Consider the following 12917-nt stretch of genomic DNA (forward strand, 5'->3'; position numbering starts at 1 on the left):
AGTTCTATCAGGTAAAAAGGATATGGATTACAATGTACACAACATCGAGTAGTTTTTTAATGTTATTCAAACGGTATTCCGTCTCACAATCCAAAGACTGAGGATAAATGCAATGAAACTCACTGCCTATATACCGACGGGGAAAACTCGTCGAATGGAAACACACCGGAATTAACCCGAGGCCAAATACGAGAAAAGATAATTAGGGCTGTATATTACAATAGTTTTTCATAATCTTCCAGAATGTCCTATCGTATGTGGATAAGTGCATGCTGTTCTCTTAAAACTCGATAATATGAACCTCTGTTAAATTTTAACTAAATAAATATATTAAATTTCCACCATTGTTGAACATATTTATATTACGCTGCCATATGACTCCCTCCCTTTTCGGAGAAAACTCTTTGAACACAGAGAGTGCTCTCTTTGCTAGCACTAATCAAAAGTACAGTAAATATTAATAGAAATGTTTACAATATATGATTCGTCTCTGCAGTAAAACATACACTCAACCAACTCGTGATAATGCATAAGCTAAAATATTGTCCTTGCCTTTCGTATGCTTGATGTCTAAATCTTGTCCAGTAAAGGCAAACTCAAATAATTAGGCATACGGTTTTTTTCTTCTTTTTTATTGACAAAAAATCAATGGATTTTAATTAGTTAAGAATGGAACGGGAAACATAATAGTATTTAAATACATTTCAAATTGCAAAATTAACAATAGAAGAAGAGTCTTTGTCAATGGCATAATAATTTATCTTATATTTGTCCAGTTGTCATAAATAATCCCAAACAATATGATCAAAGCCTCTTGCGAAAGAACAACTCACTGACAAACAAAAGACACTGGCATCTACTGGCAATATGAAATAATATAAAAACTTGTGCATGTGCATGTGCCCGTGCAAATTCACATTACACTAAAGTTACAATGAACATGACTTCAGTTAGTCTCTTGAAGAAGGCATGGAATCATTTCAGGATCTAACACTCCTCAGTCTGTCTCTTGCCACCATCGATCAGTGAGCTATGATTAAAACTGTTTCAGGTTACACAAGTGTGAATATTGGGTACAGTTTAGGGAAAATGTAGTGCGACAGGTAGTGTTTAGCGAACATTTCTCAGTTTTCATCATCTGTTTGTTCTCTAAATCGTCTGTGTTTATTGCGTTCATCGTATGTGTCTCTCTCTGATATGTTGTTGTCAGTGATATATTAAAGGATGTTTTAGGCAAGACGGGGAGAGAGAATTTAGAAACCTAATTGCCAAGCACTAATATGATCAAGGAACTGTTCAAACTTCAATATTAACTGGCAATATCAGCAATATCACAAGAAAATACGATAAGTACCAACTATTCATTTGTATAGAAAACAAATTAGTTTTGTCCCTATGTAATTTTACACATAAACACAACACAGTGAACGGCGTTATGACAATGGTTAAAACATAGTTTATTATTTCTAAAATTTACATGGAGTGGATTGGTGAACAAAATTCAGATGCATACTTATTAATGAAAGACAAAAGGTGATTAATGTTTAAATTATACTTTGTGTCTCTTTAATATATGCATGACTAGATGCCAAAACTGCAGTTTCTACATATAATACATGTTGGTATCAAATCAGATTTGAGTGTTATTTCAGTTTATACAAGTGTGATTCAAATGGATCTCAAAATTAATAGGCATTTGACATATTTTCATATTGTTCAATACCCATCACAAAATGAGCTTGACACAAAACAATCTGAAAGGTGAAAAATATCCATAGAATATTTATCACAAGGTGAAATATTATATGTAAAAGAGTACGTTTGAAATGGGTAATCAGGAACCCTAGGAAAGTTAATGCATTCCGTGTCTGTTGATATATGATGCCCGAATTACCACTTTGGCAGGTCCCCAGGAACTGTTCGGTTTCAAGGACTTCTTGAATCTCTGTAAAGTGCAAGCATAAGATATTCCCTTGAACAGATTAAGATGAATTTAACAAATTGTCTGTCTTGACTAAGTCTCACGAGGCTCCAATTAAACTAATGTTTCTGTCTTACTGAATAAAGTCTGTATTTCCTCATACTTACGACTTAAATAATAACACCCTCGGTTACATTTTCCATTTGTCGAGTCTCATTAGAACATTCCATCTTGTACACCTTTGCGGACCGTGAGCTAATAACCCCGAGTTATAAGCCTACCTGTCCACCTACCTGGCAAGTGTCATCAAGTGTTTTTGTTTTCTTCACGGTGTCAAATAAACTGAAGGTTCATGTATAGCTTAACATGTTCTAAGATGACGTGTGCTATCTAATCCCACCCTTTAAGGCAGCAGTTAACTATACCTACTAAAACCTTTTCCTTACATAACTGTACAGCATTGGTTGTCATTACGTTTACACGACTACAAATTAAGAATGTGCATATATGTAAGAACCTGCAGTATACTCCCGTCCTCTCTGTAGATGGCAACAAACATCATCACGGCCAATGGAATGCACGGAATGGCTGCGAGGCACCATCCAATAGAAGCAAAGAAGTCGGGATAAACGTATCTGCCGTATGTTGGAGGCTGGTACTGGACCAGAGTGAAGATGAATATTGTCTGAAACGACAAAGTAATTGTGAAACACCAACGCCAGCGAATAATCTGTCTCGATTATCCACCGAAAGAAATTCCATGTGACATATAATTAGCCGTGAACATTATACGAAACCTGAAATTCAGTGATGGCACTACTGCACGTTTGTTACCAAGTCATTACTTTATTGCAAATAGTCAAAAATATAAGTCAGTTCTTTTCTACAAAGCAAACTAAAATGCCATTTAAATCACACTTTTCATTGATGGTGTGAATTCTTAAATGTATATTGTATCCTCTAAGTTGCCATTGAACGGTCCTGAAACACGCCATACGCCATATATTCATACAAAATCGACATTGATATACATACATTGATACATTGATGTAATAACGATTCCCAAAACTCCCATAACCATCGTCCCAGAGGTATTATTAGTGATCCTTACCAAAAGCATTGCGGGTGTAATGTAAGACCAGGTGATTCGGAAGAACAATGGAGCCGGTCTACCTAACATCAGTTCAATGTCGGCACTGACTCGATTTACTCCTGAAACGACGACCAACACAATAAACACTTTCCATGGGTTGCATTTGTTTAGGAATGTTATGAAAAGTTATATTTGAAAGGCTGGAAAATTAAATCCTTCCCATTGTAGGTTTGCATTTGTCAAACAAGGCACCGTGGTCACTGGAGCCCTAGCCATGTACAAACGGTATTTGCACTAAATATCTGCTAAAAGTATATTTTGATGAACATGTACCTTTCTAAATATTTGGCCAAAGAGCAGAAATCGAATGAAGGTCAATCATTGTATTATAGCAAAAGGTTCTACAGTTTGCTAGAAGTGCTGAATATTAAGGATGGTGCAACAGAGGTGAAACATGACTTTTGTATTCTTTTTCTTGGTCATTCTCGTTAATACATGACGTAATTGACAAGATTTCATTCTCAGAAAATCTAAATAAATGGCCCACATTTCAAAATATTGCACTTAGATATACCCACGAAAAAAGTATCGCAATACTTATGGATTTTAGCCTTATATACATAAGGCTATATATGTATGTGTGTGTGTGTGTATATATATACATATACATATATACATATATATAAGATTATATTATATTTATATATATATATATATATGTGTACAACCAGAAATTATTGAGAATTCAAAGATCGTATAATTTGAACAGTTCATTACTCACGTATCAATGTGAATATTAGCAGAACATAACCCTTCAGAGACAGGTGGGGCATACTAGGATTTTGTCAAGTCACCATGGTCCATGCTGTCCCAATATCAGACCACCTCTTCTTTCATTTCAGCAATATTTGTCAGATTTTTGTTTTTGACACTTTCCTTCATAAGTCCCCAAACATTTTTTATTGGATTTAGGTCACGGCTATAGCTTGGTCAATCTAATACTGTCATATTTTGGGTCCGAAACCAGGCCTGTGAATGCTTTGAACGATGTTTTGGGTCGTTGTCCTGCTGGAAGATCAAAAGAATTCCATAGAACACGTGAGCAAATGGAAGTAAATGTCCCTCGAGAATATCTGTGTACCGCTCACTGTTCTTATTCCCTTCAAATACACAGAGGAGCGTTGCCCCTAACACAAATATGCCACCCCACACGTTAAATTTCAGACTGTACTTAATTGGGCGCTGATACAAAGGTTTTTCAGTTTGTTTGGTCCAGAATTTCAGTGTGTTAGGAAACAACCACACAGAATTTTCATCTGAGAAAATCACATTGTCCCAGTTAAAATTCCTATGCTGTAAGCACCAGTTCAACAACCTTCGCTCCTTTTGTTCAGGTTTCATGATCGGTGATGGAATTCCTCGACTTTTATGCCAACCCATTGCATGCAGCTCAGTTCTAATTGTCTCCTTTCAGACAGCTACAGTTCCTCTATCAATCATATCCAGCCTAACGTTTTCTAAACTCCTGCGTTTGTTTTTAGAAACAAGAATACCAAGCCGCCGCCTGTCACCGACAGTCAATTTTCTGGGCCTACCTGCGCCTCCCTGGTGCTTAGTGCCATATCCAATTGCAATATTTTTCAAAACACGATAAACAGTGGACAAAGGGATGCCTGTTCTACTTGAAATCACTTTAGCTGATCTGATGTCCTTGTTATAATACTCTAAAATCAACTTTCTCTTCTCTAAATCCTCCATACTGAGGATCCCTGAAAATGTCGTATGCTAGCAAGTAAACAAAAGGGGGTAACTCTTCACATACTAATGAAAATGGATTAACGGAGCTGTCACTCTTGAATGAAACCAAACATTTGATAGCTGGTCGAGGCTGTTTATACTAGAAATCCAATTAAACATATTCCTAAAATTCACAATATTTTCTGGTCATACTCTGTGTGTGTGTGTGTGTGTGTGTGTGTGTGTGTGTGTGTGTGTGTGTGTGTGTGTGTGTGTGTGTGTGTATGTGTGTGATATTTGTTGCCTGATTATTGTGACCCTTTGGTCGCACCATACATTGATTTTAGATATGCACGTGCTATGACCATGGGGATCATCGCGTGCAATACCCATTAAGCAAATATCAAGTTTCGGTAAACTGTTCTAACATCTCGATAATTGGGAAAATCAATTGATTTAATTGACTGGAAACAAATACAGTCCATCCTCGACTGAAAACTGTTCAAAGATGGCAAGTTATTGATATGCCGAATGTCCATGAGATGTTGGTGGTCATCCATCCACTATCAGCCGACAGACCTGAAACATCAGCAAAGTAATGACGTGAAACACCGTCAGTGTTCAGGTCGACCACGTGTTGCAATTCCTAGGGAGGATACAGAATGCTTATCTCGAATCACAAAACTTCATCCGTTCATGAGTGAGTGCGTGAGTTTAGTTTTACGCCGCTTTTAGCAATATTCCAGCTATATCACGGCGGGGACACCAGAAAATGGGCTTCACACATTGTACCCATGTGGGGAATCAAACCCGGGTCTTCGGCTTGACGAGCGAACGCTTTAACCAATAGGTTAACCCACCGCCCCTCATCCGTTCATGTCGAGTGGCAGACACATCGACGCTTGTCAAACAGAACGGTCTGTTCAACCTAGCTGACGTCCGTTCTTGTCCCCAGAGCACGCATGAACCACTACAAGCTGGAAGTCACTGAAATCTGAGGTCATGAGGAAGGGTTGACTGGTCGGACGAAAGTCCATTTCTGTTATTAATGACTGATTGCCGAGATCATGTTTGTCCCCACAGAAACAGTGCATATCACAACGGAATATAATGGAGCAAGTAATTTTTGCCGCTGGGGTTTATTCATGGTGTGGGGATACTAGGTACCACTCACGTAACTGTAAACCTGATCTTGTGACGATCATCCACAATCTGACGATCAACACACAACACTGACTGAATTCTTACAGAGCATGTCTAAGACAACAGGTACATAAACTGACTGACTGACTTTGGTTTTACAGCTTTTAGCAAACAAGATCACGGCGGGGCGGTAGTCTTACAGAGCATGTCTGAGACATTATAGGTAGCATAATAGGCCAGATAGATCCTCCAATATAAAATCTTTAAGAATTGGAGAAAGCACTCCATGAAAAATGGAACGCAATATCTCACTGCATGCCCGAATCATAAAAATGACCACAAATTAAAGTGAGGTTTCGATATGTTCCTTTGCCAAGGTTAATGGTTACATATTGATACTAAAAAAAGAGGCGAAGCGATACCTTTCTCCATGTGCACATTGACCTATGTTTGAAACATCACTTTTTATGCACTTTTTCCGAACTGTAAGCACGGTGTTTTTGTTAACTATTTCGGACGTCTATCAGCCTTACCGTATACCCATGCCAGGATTATGCACTCTAAAAGTCCGGCTAAGATCAGGAAGATAGTTCCAAAGTACCAGTCAACCAATTGGAAAACATACATTCCACCCTGAAAAAGGATTACGTTAGACTTTGCTCAAGAACATCTCCGGAGTACAGGAACAGTACATAATGTAACACACAACGCCTAAGCGTGATAACGGTGTAAGAATCTACACCACAAGTGGTTCTATGCAATAAAGAAGTTGTTGTCCATAAAGTCATATGTTTCATTATTGACCCACCAACTTCCAGAACGCCGATCAAACAAGTATTTGAGACGATTTTTGGTACACCTACAGAATACCGGATACATACGAGCCATATTGTTTGGTGTCACGTCACCCTAACCCTAACGCTAACCCTAAACCTTACCCTACCCTATACCTTACCCTGACCCTAAACCTTACCCTAGCTAACCCTAAGTAAACTCACGTGCTTTCAAAGATGGCGGAAGGTATCCGGTATTCTGTAGTTTTACCCGATTGTTCGTTATTCGTGGGGAATATACATTATGTCTTAATAAGGCAAATGTCCTTGTAATGTAACCAAAATACGATTATAGTGAAGAGTTTGTTACCTCAGTGACGAATATAAGACCAAGTAGGAAGGATACAGCACAAAACACGGCATTTACTGACATCCTCCACTTCATCAGAAAAGGGTACTCATCCATGATGGCTGATATCACAGTTTCCACCATTGCAAACTGTGGAATGTAACCATGATTGTCTTTCCTTTACGGTCGTTCATTATCACATATTCATTCATTTAAATTCACTGATGCGGTAATGTCAGACAATGTTCAGGAATGATTAACGGTTAAACAACTTAATCATCGGTATACCTAAAACGCCAATGTTACAAGGTACTCTCAAACTCATATTGTACACGTCTTTCTTGTTAACTTTAACCTGTGAAGATCCGGGTTAGAATCGACACTATGCGTGTCTTCATACGCGACTGAAGGGATCGGGTGATCAGGCTCACTGACTTGGTTGACACATCGTATTCTAATTGCGTAGATCGATTCTCAGGATGTTAGTCACTCGATTGTCTGGTCCAACTCAATTATTTACAGAACGTTACAAGAAGAATGGTTTGCTAACGACAGAGTCCATGGCAATGACATAGTCTTGCTTTAACGTTGCTTACATGTTTTCTTTCTTACCAGTGAATCCAAGGTCAAGATAAAAAGCAAAATGAAGAACATGAAACTCCACAGCTGAGGGAACGGAAGTTGGGCCAAGGCTTCTGGGTAAACAACGAAACCAAGTCCCGGGCCTGGAGAGTAAATCAATGTCACTGGCATAGATTGTTAAGTTGACTATAGATGTATTAAATCTCTATCAAATGTCGGACCGCCTCCGTGGTGTAATTCCGCCCGGAGAGCGGAAGGTCGCGGGTTCGATTCAAAAACGTTAAAATATGGTACTTGTTGGTCCCTGCCTGGCGCTCGCATTAATGGGTACAACAAGGACTGGTCGGCTCGGAGTCAGTATAATGTGTCTGAGTGGGGTATACATGCTTCACTGCGGCATGGTATCTCAGTGGGCTAGCACTATAAATCCCGGTTAAGTCTGGGCTAGTACAATCAACGCATGCACGTCATATGAGCATTTCTAAATCACGTAAAAGAATTACCTCAAATTTGTACATTACGAGGATAAGATAATCTAGATGATGGTACGTCATACGACTAAATCAGAATTCATGAGCGAGGATAAGACTTCTGTGATGGGGACATCAGCTTCATGAGCAATAAATCCAAGCACGGAGAATGTCACGACACCAGCAAATATGCTTGTTCCTCCACAAACCAAAGTACAGATGATCGAATTCCTTTAACAAAATTATATTGAAAAATTAATAGGAAAACTAGAATACATAGCAAGTGTCATGTATCCTCAAACACAACAAACGAAATGATTTGCTGTAAGTGGGAGAGGGTATCATCGCCCTTGGCTCGTCTCAAATTTTAACAAATGAAGGCACCTAAGATTAATGACAGCACGCTCAGAGCGCTACAATCTGAATATTATTACCCCAGATAACCCAATATGCCTGTGAGGCGCTAGAAGGTTAATAGTCACATTTTATATTTTTCTGCTGGGTGAACAGAGGCAAGTTTGAACAAACTCACTTTCCTAAGGGTGAGACCACATGTATCACATGTGCTTCGTTGTGGGGCAGGACTGAAATCCTAGAAACTGTCAGGAGTCAAGCTGCCAAACACGGTCACCCATCCAAGTCGCCCAATCCAACTGAACTGCGCTTCACGCACGACCACAACCGCCACTAGTCAAATATAATTTCACAAATTGCAACAGCACTGATTTGAATCTGCTCTTTCATAACATATAAAAGTCTTCAAAACAGGACATACATACATACAAACCAGCGCCAATATCCGTAATCCGTCAAGGCGCTCTGGCTCTATGATGATACCACATAGAGTTCAAAGCTTCAGCAAAGAGACCGTCTTCAGATTTGATTTAAAAACAGCTAAACTGGTTGTGTTCAACAGGAAGATGAAGATTGTTCAAGATGAGGGCCAGTCGTCTTGACCTGTCACCAATGTTTTGGAGTAGAGGACCATTGTCAAATCTTTGATAATGGTTTTATTTTAATTGTGTCATATCAAGCGAAAGCTCTCTTCACAAGCTTTTCAGAATTACATCGGCAGATATTCACATTTGAAGTCTAAGAAAAGTAACACTACAAATAGAAAGGAGAAGTATAATATAAATAAATATACTATTAGTATAATATAGAACATCAGTGCAAGAGAATACCCAGTCTTGAATTTCCTCACAAACAAATTCTCCTGGTGTAAAGAGGAAAATAACTGTGAAAATATTAAAAATGGATCACTGAAAATCTGTGATGACACCGATAACAAACAATGCCATGACGTCATAAGTCATGGTCTCGTATACGTGTTGTACAATGATAGGATGATGAATCACAGCAAATCCACATTAAAACAAAATCCCAAATGCCACTTAGCAAAATATCTCAAAAGCATCATGTTACGATTTGAATTGTACTAATAAAAATTCATGTCATGAAGTTATACGTCATGATACGTGTTGTACAATGATTGGATGATGGTTGTGGTATCAGATGGGTGTGACATCAGACAGATGGAGGTGAAACTCGGTCTCACTGTATTTTATATGGACATAACACCAGTACAGCCTTCCTCTGTGTGTCGCATTTAACTATTATAGACAAGTGATGTTGTCACCTGAGACAGTTAGCATGAAACGGGTTGAAGCTGGCCATTGATATGATGCCTCCCCACGCTGGCCCGAGCGAAAAGAACACCTGCACACATGCTTCAAGCCACACCTGCAACAGTTGGTGGGAATTCAGACGTTTGTCTTCTATCGAATTTATGTCAATATCATCGAGCTCAGAAATTAGTTCTCGCTACTGCTGAACAAGTTGTGTTCACATTACGGGTTACGTCAAAACGACGTCTCATCCCACCAATCACAACGTCGTTCACCAGAAGGGTAAAGTTGTTCTACTCATGCAAACTCGAGCATGGCAACAAGAGACATTCCGATCGACCGTTACAGGCTAATCTCGTCAAAACCAATCGACTACCTCTTCTACAGTAACTTTATAAGCATTTCAAACGGAAGAGACTTTCCATATTCCGTTCTCGGCCTCGAGAATGTTCTCTAAATCATTTTTCAAAATTTGAATTTTCCTTTGTAGCCAGGAAAGAAAGTCTCAAGTTTTAAACTAATACCGTTGAGCGCGAGGAAGATGATTTCTGATTGGTTAGTGCCGTCGTCTTGTTTGTCTTGCAATTGGCCAGTCAAAGCTTTCGAAAGGTCGTTCTCACCTGACCTGGAATGGGACGTCTGTACATCTTTGTGCAGCGGTAGCGAACTCTAAGATCTGATTTTAATGAGTTGATACGAATATATTATTAGTTAATAACAAAAACAAACGTTTTCGATACACCAAAGACCTTTTATATATAATGTATATATTATAACATGGGTAAATGAATACACAATAACATCTTGAAAGTGGTCAAATGTACGCACGTTATATTTAGAATTACTGAGATTTACAGAGTGAGTGAGTTGGGGTTTACGCCGTTTTTAGCAACATTCCAGTAATATCACGGCGGGGAACGTCAGAAATGGGCTTCACACATTGTACCCATGCGAAGTTGGCGTCCGCGAATCTGAGGGTAAACCTGGTCACGGCGTCAATATTGGCCCACGATATGGACGTCGAGAATGGAGATTGGCAGCCCGCAACCGATTTCGAAATGGTCTGTGAGGACAGTCGACCTCTAAACATCTCAGCCCGTAGCCGGTAGAAATCTGCCACGAGGTGACTTTAGGACGATTTGACGGTCTTCGGACGTACCAATGGAACCACTGGACTACCCGACGCTCCGAGATTTACTGCAAAAGTGTAATACGAAATATATCATGTGTTATAACGGGTAAACATTCCTTGGCCATCAGTCTAATGTTTACCTGTATTTGCAGTAGTTTGCTGAAATCCGGGGTGATGAAAACCTGAGCACCATAAAGTCCTCCAGGTAAGGTTAAAATACGGATGAGCAGGACGCTGAGGAAAACGTATGGCAGCGTTGCCGTTACGTACACAACCTTGGGAAAACCGAAGAAATGTTCATATTTGTTTAACTTAGCAAAACGCGGACACACACACACACACACAAATACAAAATATGAACACACCTACATAAACGTACACAGACGCACAAACACAAAACAAACAAACAAAACAAAACAAACAATAAACTCACTCATACAAACATTAACACACACGAACGCACAAGGAAAGGACTTACAGGATTTCAAGACCTACATGGTTATCTTCAGTGATACAACTTCAGCTGAACCATTAAAACTCACTTTATCTTCACACTTATCGACAGTTCTTGCTTACCTTTCCGATGGTAACAACGCCCTTTACAATGCAGCCGAATATCACCAGGTATGAAGCAAAGAGACACAAGGCCAATTCCCACTGGATACTACCAAGTTGATCCAATCCTGAACTGATTCCAAGAACCTTGTACCTGAATATGTATCGCAATACGTAAGATGGGATCAGTGCTTCTGTTTGTAACTACCCATGAAAGTAGTGGTGCATATGTAAGTGAAAGTGAGTGAATGAGTGTGGGTTTAGGCCCTTTCCAGCAATATTCCAGCAAAATGAGGACATAGACATGGAACTGGGAATCCATCCACTGGGATCCATACATTGTATGTATGAAATGTCATGATGAAATAGAAACAAAGCCTCATGCATGATGTGCAGATCATGCCTTTGATCCTGTTGCAGAGGAGAGTGAGCTTAGTTTTATGCCGCACTCAGCAGTAGTCCGGCTATATGGCGAAGGTCTATCAATACTCGAGTCTGGACTAGACAATACAGTGATCAACAGCATGAGCATCGATCTACGCAATTGGGATACGATGACAAGTGTCAACCAAGTCAGCGAGTCTGACCACTCGATCCCGTTAGTCGCCTCTAACGACAAGCATGGGTTACCGAAGATCAATTCTCACCCGGATCTTCACGGGTTCCTGTTCCAGAACACTACTTATAATGTCACCGCTGGAAACAAGACCAACAGGTTTCTACATGACTTCAAACATGCAAAGTACATATACCGGATACAGACAAATGCATCAATAATTTTCTGAGGTACACATGGCACAAAAGAGTCAAGGTCAAAAGCCTTAAATACCATAAAAGAGTTAGTAAGTGTAGTTTAGCATAACGTAGCAGTTATTACATATGGAGCCTCCAAAACGCACATCATATTCCCTAATTATATATGTACATGTTTTCTTATCGTAAGCCTGAACATGCGTTTTGTTTGTTTGTTGTTTAACGCTGCACGCCATTCCTGCTATATTGGTAGCGGATTGTAAGTAATCGAGACCAAACAATCCAATGACCAACATCATGAACATCAATCTATTAGTCATAAAAACCATTTCACTCATTCAACATAACCTACTGCACTCATAAAATATCAGAATAGATTCAACAACGAATAGCATGGAATATGTGTAAATATAAAATATAATACATACTGCCAGAATTCTTCAGCTGCTGTGTGAGATAATGTGTCGTTTCGCAACCACACACCTTTACCAAACTCTCTGGTGCCATTGTATAACAGGAGAGATGTGTCGTTGTCTGAATACAAAAGGAAGATAAACCAACTTAGCTTGGAAACTTTGGGAATCGATCCCATTGCCAGTTTCTCATGCCTATTACATTTTTAATTGTGGCAGGGCTTGAAGTCATTGTACAGATGGCAACCTTGCATTGTCAGCTTGCTGGTGACCGGTCATATGGACGAGGCGCCGACCTCGGATTAGAAGGTCAGTGGTTTCAATCCCATCACGGGCCATTTAATGGACGCTACATTGGCGCCCAGTGT

General features: G+C 39.4%; 1 protein-coding gene across 1 annotated transcript; it reads right to left on the minus strand.

The window, feature by feature from the left end:
- Positions 1-1472: 1472 nt before the first annotated feature.
- LOC124265040 (sodium-dependent proline transporter-like) lies at positions 1473-12643 on the minus strand. Its single transcript, XM_046699828.1, has 7 exons — positions 12565-12643; positions 7629-7741; positions 7038-7166; positions 6428-6527; positions 3033-3133; positions 2439-2606; positions 1473-1945 (listed from the first exon to the last, which is right to left on the minus strand). The coding sequence occupies exons 1-7, from the start codon at positions 12641-12643 to the stop codon at positions 1853-1855; spliced, it is 783 nt and encodes a 260-aa protein (XP_046555784.1). The 3' UTR covers positions 1473-1852.
- Positions 12644-12917: the final 274 nt, after the last annotated feature.

Source organism: Haliotis rubra, unplaced genomic scaffold, assembly GCF_003918875.1.
Source record: "Haliotis rubra isolate DU_JTF1 unplaced genomic scaffold, ASM391887v1 Scf959, whole genome shotgun sequence".
NCBI lineage: Eukaryota > Metazoa > Mollusca > Gastropoda > Lepetellida > Haliotidae > Haliotis > Haliotis rubra.

Bases quoted from the DNA above. Each gene is read 5' to 3' on its own strand.
- LOC124265040 (XM_046699828.1), bottom strand. From the start codon at position 12,643: ATGGCACCAGAGAGTTTGGTAAAGGTGTGTGGTTGCGAAACGACACAT. The intron at 6,528-7,037 runs GTAACAAACTCT...ATCCTTTTTCAG, and splicing joins GTCTTATATTCGTCACTGAG to GGTGGAATGTATGTTTTCCA. The intron at 1,946-2,438 runs GTTCTTACATAT...TGCACTTTACAG, and splicing joins AGGACGGGAGTATACTGCAG to AGATTCAAGAAGTCCTTGAA.